Genomic DNA, 13,450 nt, shown 5'->3' with positions numbered 1-13,450 from the left:
GAGGTGGCACGTTTGCGCCTACGGATAGGCAACCGGTCCGACATGCCTGTCAGTACAGGTTGCCGATTCAAGGGGCTAATTTTTGCGAAATTTCGGGATTCTGGCCGATTTTGGATTTTTGTATCAGGAGCACATGATGTGCGAGGGGGTGGCACGTTTGCGCCTACGGACAGGCAACCGGTCCGACATACGTGTCAATACGGATTGCCTACTTCAAGGGGCTAATTTTTGCGAAATTTCGGGATTCTGGCCGATTTTGGATTTTTGTATCAGGAGCACATGATGTGCGAGGAGGTGGCACGTTTGCGCCTACGGACAGGCAACCGGTCCAACATACGTGTCAATACGGGTTGCCTACTTCAAGGGGCTAATTTTTGCGAAAATTTCGAAATTCTGGCCGATTTTGGATTTTGGTATCAGGAGCACATGATGTGTGAGGAGGTGGCACGTTTGCGCCTACGGACAGGCAACCGGTCCGACATACCTGTCAGTATGGGTTGCCTACTTCAAGGGGCTAATTTTTGCGAAAATTTCGAAATTCTGGTCGATTTTGAATTTTGGTATCAGGAGCACATGATGTGCGAAGAGGTGGCACGTTTGCGCCTACGGACAGGCAACCGGTCCGACGTACGTGTCAGTACGGGTTGCCTACTTCAAGGGGCTAATTTTTGCGAAAATTTCGAAATTCTGGCCGATATTGGATTTTTGTATCAGGAGCACATGATGTCCGAAGAGGTGGCACGTTTGCTCCTACGGATAGGCAACCGGTCCGACATGCCTGTCAGTACTGGTTGCCTGCTTCAAGAGGCTAATTTTTGGGAAAGGATGTGATCTGAGAGTGGATTAAAGTAAATAAGATACGGTTGTTATTTAATTTTATTTTATTTTCTAAATTTACAATTTAAAATTTACAATCTTGATCTTACATATAAACATCGTATAATTAAGTTAAATACAAATCGTACACTGAACCTTAAATACTTCTCATAACAATGGAACTATTAATATTGATATACATATTACATTATTAAGTATTCATGTTATACCTAGATGTTTATTTATCTATTAGTGATATACATAGATAATGATATACAATGATGTACATTCGTGTATAACGCGTCACTATTATGTAATATATCGTATTCTTCAATTTATCGAAATGTGCAACTTATTAAATTGCCACCCTTCAATAATATCCTGGTAGTGGAGATGGCATTCTTCTAGCAGCGAATGTGGCAGTCTTCTCGTAGTGAAAACGAGTCTTGGTGGCCTGTTCCAGTATTAGAAGAGTTCAGCAGAAGTCATATTCGACAAAGAGTTAGAGACAAGCTCCCTGTCAAAAATTCTATATAGGGTTTCTAGGTTTGGCAAGGCGCCGGCGCCGCTCTATAAATAGCGTCGTACAACGCCAACCGCGGGCTGCGGCATGTAGACAAAGTAAAAGGAAAGACAGCGGATCGTGTGCGCGCGACGACGATAGTAGTTAACGGTGGTACATTTCGCCGCTTTGTGCCCACCTACTCGCGAATGTATATTCGGTTCTTCCTCTCAGCATCGTGTGCCGATCAATTTGACGGCTTCGCGCGCGTCAAGCTCGCCGTGGTCGTACGTTCTAGCCGATATCGTATCGAACAATCACAAACATTAACGCCGACAATCATCGAAAGTATCAGAGAAATATCGCCATCGAATGTCGTCTCTATGCCGGTGTTTCCAACGTTTCGAGGACTAAGCTAAAATTACACGAGTGATCTCTCCACGAACGATGGTGCGGCGTGTTCGTTGACGCAATGGCACACTTTAAGATGTGACTTCTTCGTTCACGCTTCGATCACGTCAGCTGATCGACAACGTGTATCGAGCGAAATAGGTGATTATGTAAATTCTAGTTTAGAAGGGGCCGTGGCCCTACCTTGGGCGCGACGCGCTTCCCTCTCGGCCACTCTGCGATAACTTCTATAGTTTTCTACCCGGCACGTTACAGACAAACTAATTATATTCTCCTCGTGTCGAAAGGTTACTAACCAGATCGGACAACCCCTTCTGCCAGACGCACGAGCAGTTTCGATGATCCGCGTGGTTACCCCGGGATCCATTCGTTCACCCCTCCTTCCATTTATCCAGATCCCAGATGACCAAACCGATTATCTAGATAAACGTATCGAATAACGATTAATATTAATTCTCCAATAAATCGCGATACGTTGGTTTTATTCGAAATTGCTATAATGGAACAATGATATTACCTGATCCAGTCGCAAAGGAAATAATTTCTTCTCTCGTTGATTATTCGAGGCTTCTTTCGAAGTAATCAACGCGTATTTTTACACAAGGGACGAAGGATAACGAGCCACGCGACCCGTGAGACCTGCTTTCATTTTATAACTATGGAATAATTATTTTTACGCGACAATTCGCGCGTAAAGGTACGCACGCCTTTGTGGACGATTCATTAGTCTCCCGCGGTTGTTTTAAACTCGCACTACTCGCGCTTGACTAGAAAGGAAACGCTCCTACAACGCTTCGTGAATCAGACGGAATAACTAACCCTTTGCACTCGTGAAGCGACTCTCACTTACCTCTGGGTTTTACATGGCAATCTTTGTTTATGTTACAATATTTGATATAGGTTTTAATGGTTTTTGACGAAGGATCGAATACGTTTCAAACGTATCGCGATAGTGGTTGAAACATGATTCGCACAACAAGTGTCCAGATGTTGGCTGCCAAGCACGCTCGTTCCGCCTACGTAGATACAAAGAAAGGGTGGTCCGCTAGAAACGGAACGCCTAGTTTTCAATTCGAAAGAACAATTTTATATATACTTAATCATTATAAGCGTTGCCTTCGATATCTTAACGCTTTGTTATTTTTATTATAAATATTCCTTTCTATATATTAATACAGCGAAGATATCGAAGTGTTTCTACCGAATGATACCGTATAGACTGTGAAACTAATAGTGGGCCTATCGCCAAGGAGGATTTCCCTTCTAAAATTCGGTTCGCCGACTGACGATCTATTTTCTTACGTGTAACGCGAGGCGCACCGGTTTATTTATGCCGTTGATGTTAAACATCGTGAACCATAGCTATTGTAAACGCGTGTTCTGTCGAGCGTATATCTGCACAATTCCATGCACGTAAAGAACGTCAGAGATGGACTAACGGAATACATACAACCCAATCTGTTTAATAAAAATTGCGATCTGAATTAATCTGAATTAATCTGAATTAATCTTCATAGTTCGTTTCCGAACAGTTACGCAACGTCTCTCGTCTGATGTATATTAATTATTCGTTAGTATACCCTGAAACAAAGTAGATCGTACAGAGTTATTCGATTCTTAGATCGGTGGGGATCAGAAATGGCCCAGGTGATGCTACCTTGTGATCTGCCATGGTGGCCAGCCGTGGTGAAGCAACTGGATCGGGCGGCAGACGCCAGAACTTCCGAGGATCTGCTGGAAGCTATGCAACGATTACACGATATGTGCAAGTAAGTGTGACCGACGTCGTTTGTTCTGTTAACGTTGCGTGTAAAGTGGATGTAAGAGATACGGGAGCTCGTGCGAGCAGCGAAGCGCGAAACCTTCCCCAACGAGGGCCCACGGGCTTTTGCGCGCCCACGCGTAACGTCCTGGGCACAGTGATGGCAGCCGGGACGTGTTTTTCCGCGCATGCGCAACCAGAACCGTTAACAGTGTCGTATCCATGGTAACAGGAGGATTACTATGGCTATTATTGTGGCTATCAGCGCAAAATCATGAATATTAAAATGTATCATTATAGAAATCATAATAATTAAGGGTGCGCAGGAGCCAGAGCCAAACTCCGAGTTGACTTCAGCGACAGTTGCGGAAAAAGTAGGAAACTCCGGGACAAGGACAGAGAGCGCGATACTACAATTGCAGAAGAGACGAGGATAGGACGATTAGGCTAGCATGATTTTTTTTCCAGGATATCGAAGCAAAGAAGCAATATTTTCTAATAATTCTGGTTTTAATATATTCGTTACACTTTGGCGGATGCGACTCCAAGGCCTGATTTTGCAATTTCGCCCTTGAAACTTTATAAACAATAAAAGAACGTTTGCTATCTTCATTTTATTGTTTATAAAGTTTTAAGGCCGAAATTGCAAAATCAGCCCTTGGAGTCGCATCCGCCAAAGTGTAACGAATATATTAAAACCAGAATTATTCAAAAATATTGCTTCTTTAAGGATAGAGCTCAATGGCGTATATTTCATCGATGCTATGTTCGCCGCGCATGCGCGGAAAAACGCGTCCCGGCGGCCATCACTGTCTGGGCATATAACGGAGTGGGGGAAGTATTCCGCGCGGCGCGAAAATTTATCCGATGTCTTCGCGACTTTATATCTTCTATCCACTGTACACTAGTTTCGGCCAATAAACACTGCGATGAATGCTAAAATCGAACCATTTCTGTCTCGCGGAAATATTAACGAACTCGATTTTTCTGCTACACGCTGTTAAAAAGATACGAGGAGCAATGCCTACTGAAAAGGTATCCGATCAAAAGAATTTAATAAGTATTCTTTGTACCCCGATGCTCCTAAGCGCCGCACACTTTTAATACGATCACTCACTATGTATATATGTGTATCCTATGTAATCACGTATTTTGTACAGCTTGGCAACGCGATAAAGAACCCTGCGAGGGGAGAACGCTGGTTCTTTAGCCATCTAACAGATTTTTTATACAATATTGTTGTCTTCTGGTTTCGATATGCTCGATTCTTTTCAGTATAAGCCTCGATCCGGAGGAAGACGTGCAAGACCCCGAATTGTTCTCTGGCTTGGCGACCTTCCTCGACACCGACTTGGATCCTGCGGAGCGGGACCAGGTCCTAGCGAAGACTATACCGCGAATGGTGGAAAGAGCGAAAGCCTTGAGGTCTTGCAAGCCTCCGCAAGGCTTGCACTTCAGCCTCCAACAGCAAGGTGACTTTTCAACTGATTCGCTCGTGTAAAACGGACCGACCCCTTTGTCGTTTCGCCTCGCGCCAGGCTGACGGGCTGAAAAATAAAGCAGCTTCTGGAAATTGTCCTTGAAGAGGGGTATGTAAGTTTATCGAATGTTCATCCGTTACCTGAAACTACATAATGTACATAATGTATATATTCACACATATTTCCGTGTATGTACAGGGTGTCCCAGCCTAAGTGATACAGAGCTTTAACTCCAAAATTATAGGCCGAATGGAAAATTTCAAATATGGAAATTGCATGGTAAAATATTTCATGGTAAAAGGCTCATGTTTCAGCGAGAAGGAATTTTTGTTGACTTTATTATTTAACGAGACATGATGGTCAAGTTTCGTTTTTCAAATGGAACCACATATTTTTTGTTTTTTTTTTGTGCCATGCGATAACACTTTTCAAAACGAATTCATTAAGCTTTAATGTATTTACCCGATTTTTATTAGTTTTTAAGCTATAAACACTTCAAAGTTTGCTAATTTTCAAGGAAAAATCACGGGCGGTCCCATTGATGCAGTAAGCACCATGCAGTTCTTGAAATCGATACGGAGGAAAATGGGAAGAATCCCAATTATTCTGGGCCTAGAATTCCAAGCGAGACCCTCCGTATCGATTTCAAGAACCGCATGGTGCTTACTGCATCAATGGGACCGCCCGTGATTTTTCCTTGAAAATTAGCAAACTTTGAAGCGTCCTATCTTCAAAACTAATAAAAATCGGGTAAATACATTAAAGCTTAATGACTTCGACTCGAAAAGTACTATCGCATGGTATAAAAAAAAATATGTAGTTCCATTTGAAAAACGAAACTTGACCATCGTATCTCGTTAAATAACAAAGTTAACAAAAATTCCTTCTCGCTGAAACGTGAGCCCCATTTTACCATGCAATTTACATATTTGAAATTTTCCATTCGGCCGATAGTTTCGGAGTTAGAGCGCTGTATCACTATGGCTGAGACACCCTGTATACATTCGATATTTACTACTAACATGTTTAAAATTTAAATTAAAAAATTTAAGATGGTAATAGATAAACGTTTGATAAAGTTGCATACCCGTGTTCGACAAGAATTTCCAAAAGCTACTTTATTTTTCAGCCGACCATCCTGGCGATTACCGCTTAATACGACACCGAGGAAGACGATATTGTAACCTATGCCGTAGGTGACTGCGTCGAATACAGCTACGCCTTCGCCTCGTCTCTGATCGCGAACGCGTTCTTCTCCACGTATCCGAAGAGAACCGCGAAAACTCACCCCACCTTGCGCGACTTCAATTTCACGAATTTCTTCAAGCATCTACGCAAGTAAGGAGAACCAGGCCCACGCGTGCCGGGTAGAGAAATATCTCGAAGGTACCTAAAGACGCGACGAGAAATATATTATGAAACCTTGGTTGTTTCTAGCAACGGACAGAAAGCGAAACTGAGAAGCATATTTCATTACTACGACTACCTTGACACCGAGAGCGCGTTGGATGGGAAACTGGTGATATCTAGACAGGTATCGTATAGTACAGTATAGACTGGATAAGTGCGAGAGGTTTTTGTTCTGTGTTTACATTTAGTAGAAAATAGTCTCACCGATATCTCGGTTAGGATCATATTACACTGCTCAAAGGGGACTTCCCTCAGTGGTAAGAATACTTGCATTGGTTCTTACGTTTATTCAGTTAATCCTGTCTTGCACTTATCCAATCGTCACTGTATAGCATATATATTAGGTCGAGTCATAAGTAACTTCCGATGCAGCTAAGTAGAATCTCGTTGTTCGTATCTACCCTCTATGAGTTACCATGACAACAAGTTTTTGTTTTCGCTATATGGACGAGACTTCTGTTAGTCTTTTATCAACTGTTTTGTGTGATACACGTTACGTTAAACTGGTTTTTTTCACCTCTGAAATGGATAGTCAAAAAGTACATATTCGTTATGTAATGCTTTGGGAATTTAAACAAGGCAATAGTGGTAAGGCGACAGCTGACAAAATGTGCAGCGTATATGGTGAAGGACTAATAACTGATCGGGCAGTTAGAAATTGGTTTATAAAATTCCGTTCTGGAGATACGACCTTAAAAGACGAACCGAGGGCAGGACGTCCTTCCGACTTTGACGACAACCTTTTAAAGGCAATATTGGAGCAAAATCCACGTTAATCAACAAGAGGTATAGCAGAAAGGTTGAATACATCACAATCAACCGTTAACCGCCACCTGGAGAAGTTAGGGAAAGTCAGCAAGCTAGGAGTATGGGTACCTCACAATCTCAGTGAACGGAATAAAGAAGACCGCATGTCAATCGCCACAAGTCTGCTCTCACGGGTAAAAAATGAACCCTTTTTAAACAGGATTGTAACAGGCGATGAGAAATGAGTTACCTATGACAATATAGTCCGCAAAAGACAGTGGCTTGATAAGGATCAACCATCCCTAGCAGATCCGAAAGCAAACATCCATGGCAAAAAGATTTTATTGTCTGTATGGTGGGATTGTCAAGGAATAATTCACCACGAATTGTTGAAGTCAAATTTAACGATTACTGCAGATAGATACGTTCAGCAGTTGCAAAGAGTACAAAAGAAACTCCATGAAAAGCGTCCTGCACTCGTCAATCGCAGAAACGTCATTCTTTTACACGACAATGTGCGACCACATACAGCAAGGGTGACTCAAGAAAATATTCTTGAGCTTGGATGGTCTATTTTACCACATCCATCTTACTCCCCGGATCTTGCCCCGACAGATTACCACCTTTTTTGTTTCTTACAAAACTTTTTGGATGGAAAAACCTTCAATTCTGAGGAGCAAGTCGGGCAAGGCTGTCGAAAACTTCTTCCAGTCCAAACCAACCACATTTTACAAGGATTGAATTGATAAACTCCCAGGAAGATGAGAGGAGGTTACAGATAATAGTGGTGAATACATAATAAATTAATATAATTTTGTTATTTAAAGAGAGCAAAATAAATGTCTGATAAAAAAACGGAAGTTACTTATGACTCGACCTAATAGTATAGCATACTTGACGCTGTTGCACGTCTTAAATGAAACGCACGGTCTTCACGCAACCCCCGCTGTGTGCAGTGCCTATTTTCAATTCTTTTTACGACTTTCAGGTGATGACATCGAAGCAATGGTTGACCATCGAGGACTGGCTGGAGAGCAACGTCCCCCTGTGCCCCCTAATGATACGTCACGAGGGTCGCCTAGAGAGAATAGAGCCCGAAACAAAAGTATTGCGCGTTTGCTTCGCGAGCGCCAAGTTTGGCGGCGGCGTACTTGACGGTGATGTTACGCAAGAAACTGTACATGTAAATAGTTGAAACGCGTGAGAAACGTAACTTCGAATCTGAGTTAATCCACATAATCCACGTAAAAAATAAAAGAACATAATGCAACCGAACTCGTCAGAGACCGAGCGTGGCGCTGATGAAGAGACCACGGAAAATGATAGTAATTAATTTGTTGTCTTCAGATAGCAACGCATCCCGAAATGCTCGCGGCGATACTGTCCGTCGAGTCGCTAGAGGACAATGAAGTTTTAATTGTCGAGGGCGTTAGGCACGTGTCTAGAATAAACGACCCTCGCAACAGGGCCACGTTCGAGGGCCTGACGAAGCCGAACGTTGTGAGTACACCTGCATCCGTCGCCTTTCCTCCAGTCTCTATTGGGTTGTAACATACAACGAGCCGTGGAAGTACTCTGCATCATCTGTAATCGATACACCGAGATTTATTTCCGAAATCCTACTAATTATTACAGTATCGACCCTAAACGTACCATGGTCGTATCGCATCTTTCAAAATCCTTAGATTCCAGAAATAGAGATACATCGTATCCTATATTGAGAGTCAGAGAGTAAAGATCTTTACTTCTTTACTTCTTCTTTAATATAAAATTTCCTTTAATAAGTTCAGAATTTCTTTCTAAAAATCACCGTTTATTTCACAAGGGGTCAAAGAACCTCCGGTGGTAAGATTAGGTACGTTTAGTGTCGAGCGTGCGAATAAAATATGTTACAACCCAATATTCAACGTACTCTGATTCAAACGATGCGTCCCTCCGACACGTCTCAGGTGACAGTGTGCTGCATCGACCCGGAGGACTATTCGAGGATGCCCCTGTCGCAGTTCGAGGAAGACAATATACTTCGGGAGATGAACAAATCCCTGCTCGGATTTCGACAGAGACGCGTACCGACTAGTCCCACCGATCCTGTGAGATCGGAGCTAGAGCCAGACGGAGCGTTAAGTTCCAGAAGGTTGTCGCCGATCGGGGAGAGCTTTAGCAGCACTCCACCTGAAACGGATGGCGACGATAAGGCGATGTCGACGAACAGTGGCGCCAAAGATGGTACACCGAACGTTCTACAGAATTTAACGAACGACGCGAATCTGATTAATTAATTCCAATTTTGTTTCAGCGAAATCCGTGTCGAACGAGCAAAGCAAATACGATATTTTGACGGAAGTTCGTACCAGGCCGAACGGTAAATCCGTGAGACCTCCAAGCCCTCACAAGATGTGCAAGGACGCGAGTTGTACCGCTAGAAGAAGTCGATTTATCGTTCTTGGGTCTAGCGGCGAGGTTTTACCGGTAACGAGAAAATCGCTGGGTCAGATGTCTGTTTACAGTAGTTGCAATAGCCAGAGCACGGATAGCTTCCATAGCGCTAAAGATATCATAGACGAGGATCCAGGTGCGTGATTAATATCCACCAAGTGTGAACAATTATCTACATTCTATGATCTGTAACGCGTTTACGCGTTGTAATTTGTAGAGGAAGAAGAACAGAAATTCAGTAGACGCTACAGCGGCCAGTTGGACACCCCCGAACGAAGGGGAACGTTTGCTCAGCGTCTAAGGGACGCTTTGAAGCGTGAGAGCACGGCTACCGGAGCTACTTCGTCGAATACGTCGTCCGGGGAGAGCAGCTACGCGGTAGGGATAAGCGTATCCGGAAGTCACGTCTACGACCAGGACATCAAGTAAGGAAGCTTCTGTAAAATACGTGAAATTTTATGTCTACATAAGTAGACATGACATAAGTCCAACAACGGTTGGAAAAGAATCGTTGAAGTTACCAATTTTTTGTGCTAATCTATTCAACATAGAGCTCGCATTATCGATTGATGCAACATATATGTTAAATTATCACAAAAATATTGGTTGACCATTTGGGACACACGATCCGTGTTGAATTTCACACAAAGTTTTCGACGAAGCAAGGTTCTTCAAAGGAAATATTGTAGGGTGAAGAGAGGAGGTTCGAGAGGCTTCGTTCTAAGAGACGAAACCGTGGACGAAGAGTTCTTGAAAGAATCGTTGGAGGCTGAACAGAAATGGCTGGGTAGATTTCGACAGAATCAATCCACGCTCCAGAGAAGGGACACGAGCGCTAGCAGTAGATACAGTTTCAGCACCGAATACAATTCTGGCAAGTATCGCGAAACATCGTTGTAAACACCTTTCGTCAGTCTCTAAATATAACTGAGCAGACTTGTCCTCGTGCGTTCAGATTTTTGCTCGGAGCTCGAGGAGGTTTACGAGCAGCTAGCGAAATGGTTGGAAGACCCTATAGCGGCGGACGAGTCTCGCGAATTAGACGCAAGGGACAGGGCGGTAGTTCGATTCGCGGGCTCGTTGTTAAAGAGGGCCCTCAGCGAGTCGTTCGCCGGTGTTCCGGTTCAGGAAGGCGAACCTCAACCCCTCATTGATTCCGTCGATGTAAATCAGAGGCACAAGTTGGCTTTGGCCGTGAGAAGTTTGAGTTTAGAGCTAGCACGTCAAAAAAATAGGAGGCAACAATCAGTAAGAAACGATTACGCACTTTCTTTTCTTTTCTCTCAACCCTTCGAGTGCTAAGCAACACGCTTTCCTAATTAATTATTACGTTAAAACATTAAAGTGTAAATCTAGACTTGAAAATGAGTGAGTCTAAATATTTGAACTTAATAAATATAACAGAAAGACATGCGTTCACGGTTCGTATCGATAGTTCATAGCACTCGAAGGGTCAAATAAAATTATCTGATTGCAATAATAACATCAGCAAAATTGAATAGCATTATAACGAATCAAAATTGATTTAAGTTTATTAGAAATTTTCTTTATTTCTCGCAATTGTGTCGACGAAGAATGAGAGACAAACTGAAAACTAATGCTACCCCAGATAATCTCTTGTACATAGCGAAATCTCATCAGATCATTACGACACGCAGGTCTCCGAAGGCGTAGAGTATTACGAAGACGCTTTAAGTAATCGTACGATATCGAAAGAGGTAAAGGATATCCAACGTAGAAAGCTTAGGACGGTAACATTTACATCCGAAGTTTTTCAAACATTGGTTGATGACGAAACTACCGTGTACCTATCTAATCCTGTTTCTTTAAGCGCACCTGGAACTGTTATGGAAAACTTTGCGCAAGAATTCGAATCGCATGTTACATTTAACGTGAGCAAACTTGTCTTACACATATGTAAACTCTCTGTTCCGTAAACGTAATGCATGATACAATAAGTTACTCGACGTCGTCGTTTGCTTGTTAAATACTCTCGCGGCTTAACTGTTCCAGCTTATTGGTGAAAGCATTGGGAATTGATGATTTTGTTTACGTGTTAACGACTGGTTGCATGACGTGTAACAAACGTATACGGTGTAGCACTTGAGACAGATCTTAAAAGTTAACTCGTATGGATCGTCTCAAGTCCCCTCACCATGTATATGCTTCTGATTCGCGGTATTGTACCTCTAACGACTAACGATTTGTCTCTCATTCTATCTGATGTATTTTACTCGTACACTTTGTGTTCGATTTTTAACTCGTGTTAATATATAACTTTCCATACTTTCCATAATAACGTTGCCAAAAATTCGCAAACTTTATACGGTTACTAAACTAGATTTTTCTCGTTGTAACTAGCTTGCATCGATCGAGACGATTATCGTTATAATTGTATCGGTTCTGTATTCACTAACGCCACTTTTTAGATGCCGAGAGATAGTAGCCCCCAAGCAGGCGGATTATTGCCTGTCGCTAGTGGTAACTGGGGATGCGGATCCCGACTAAGAGGGGATCCCCAGTTGAAGCTCGTTATTCAGTGGCTTGCCGCTTCTTTGGCGGGTGTACCAAAATTAATGTACTATACCGCAGGAAATCCAAACTTGTCCAAGGTAGTAAACGCCATGCTAATTATTTAGATACGAGAAAATAATCCACGATTTTTATAAATAAAGAAGTAAGCTTTCATCGAGCGTGTAACGATTATTTCAGTTAGACACTGTGAGTAGAGTACTCATGGACAGGCATTGGTCGGTGGGCGATTTAGCCGCGGCTACGTTAAGATTTGCCTTGCAAACTATCGAAGAAAGAATAGAGGGAAGAAATAGTCTCTTCGAGGAGATAATCGGTATGGATAAACCAAGTCCTTAGCCCGACTCCATGCTGTCTGTTTTGGTAGACGTACTTGCTACCATGATCGAAGACAGCCTATTGACTAATTAAACTTGATCGTCGAAGAAGCGCAACGAACGGTTGCGCCTCTTTTGCGATTGGCGAGAGTAAAATCTACCGTGACGATTGACTATGATAAATGTCGCAATGGGAGAAGGGTAAGCGTTTTACAGAAACCTTTAGTTTTTGAAAATTTGTACGAGTCAATCTAGAAACATCGATCTCTGTGGTTTGAATGTTTCATATCAATGCAATATCAAACGAAGCCGCACAATTCAGTGTACAAAAAGATTACATTAAAATAGAAGTTGAGAATACTGTTTAGCGTACTTGTTATAAGAGTGAAGTCAAACAAAGATGTTGAGATACAGTTCTTACGACTGTATTATGATTTTCTGGTGAAAACATTGTCACTTGAATGGAATTTATACAAGTTTAATAGATTAGCCACGCGAAGAGTCAATTCTGATTTACGTTTATATAAGATACGTAACTTTAATACAGTTACCTGCAATAAGTAACGAGGCACAATATATTACACTATATTTTGTACAGTATAATACTTATAAGTCGTTATATATGTCGGGTCGAAGCATATGTAATAACTGAATAGATTTTTAGAAAAGAAGATTTTTAGTCGTATTTTATAGGCCGCTTTTTTATATCGAGTATAATTTATACGAAACAAATTATGTAAATAGTAAAAAGTGAAACGTATAAGGAGAAAGTAACGTGGCCTCTGAAAGTATAAAAGTTTACAAGAAGAAAAACGTATCGACTATAAGACGTCTTCCACTATGAAAACGTGTAAGTGTATCTGTACCTACGACTTGTATACTCTCGGTGTACGTTTTGTTTTGAGCAATATTATGTAGAATGTGTTTCAAAATTCTTTATATGTATGTTGTGTACTGGGAAAAGTATAAATATAAAGCACGTATCAATAAATTTATATCATGGTAATGGAATTTGATATCCTTATCAGTTTGACGT

General features: G+C 42.0%; 1 protein-coding gene across 3 annotated transcripts; it reads left to right on the top strand.

The window, feature by feature from the left end:
- The first annotated feature begins 125 nt into the window (after positions 1 to 125).
- LOC128876325 (uncharacterized) lies at positions 126 to 13,349 on the top strand. Of its 3 annotated transcripts, XM_054122582.1 has the most exons (16): positions 126 to 1,870; positions 3,351 to 3,498; positions 4,500 to 4,526; positions 4,767 to 4,963; positions 6,169 to 6,310; positions 6,410 to 6,506; positions 8,118 to 8,312; positions 8,477 to 8,629; positions 9,079 to 9,355; positions 9,426 to 9,701; positions 9,783 to 9,990; positions 10,255 to 10,439; positions 10,521 to 10,813; positions 11,224 to 11,457; positions 11,995 to 12,177; positions 12,278 to 13,349. In XM_054122582.1, the coding sequence occupies exons 2-16, from the start codon at positions 3,368 to 3,370 to the stop codon at positions 12,434 to 12,436; spliced, it is 2,757 nt and encodes a 918-aa protein (XP_053978557.1). In that variant the 5' UTR covers positions 126 to 1,870; positions 3,351 to 3,367; the 3' UTR covers positions 12,437 to 13,349. The 3 variants fall into 3 exon arrangements, with proteins under 3 accessions (XP_053978557.1, XP_053978559.1, XP_053978560.1); XM_054122584.1 differs by lacking the exon at positions 4,500 to 4,526 and having other exon boundaries at positions 128 to 1,870; XM_054122585.1 differs by lacking the exon at positions 11,224 to 11,457 and having other exon boundaries at positions 132 to 1,870.
- The last annotated feature ends 101 nt before the right edge of the window (positions 13,350 to 13,450 follow it).

The sequence above is a fragment of the Hylaeus volcanicus genome, chromosome 5 (assembly GCF_026283585.1).
Source record: "Hylaeus volcanicus isolate JK05 chromosome 5, UHH_iyHylVolc1.0_haploid, whole genome shotgun sequence".
NCBI classification, from domain to species: domain Eukaryota; kingdom Metazoa; phylum Arthropoda; class Insecta; order Hymenoptera; family Colletidae; genus Hylaeus; species Hylaeus volcanicus.
Note: the sequence above shows the minus strand (reverse complement) of the source record. Positions and strands in the feature narration are given on the sequence as shown.

Excerpts from the sequence above, each read along its gene's own strand:
- LOC128876325 (XM_054122582.1), top strand. The coding sequence starts at position 3,368 with ATGGCCCAGGTGATGCTACCTTGTGATCTGCCATGGTGGCCAGCCGTG. Across the intron at positions 9,991-10,254 it reads GTCTACGACCAGGACATCAA|GGTGAAGAGAGGAGGTTCGA; the intron begins GTAAGGAAGCTT and ends GAAATATTGTAG. Across the intron at positions 12,178-12,277 it reads GAAATCCAAACTTGTCCAAG|TTAGACACTGTGAGTAGAGT; the intron begins GTAGTAAACGCC and ends CGATTATTTCAG.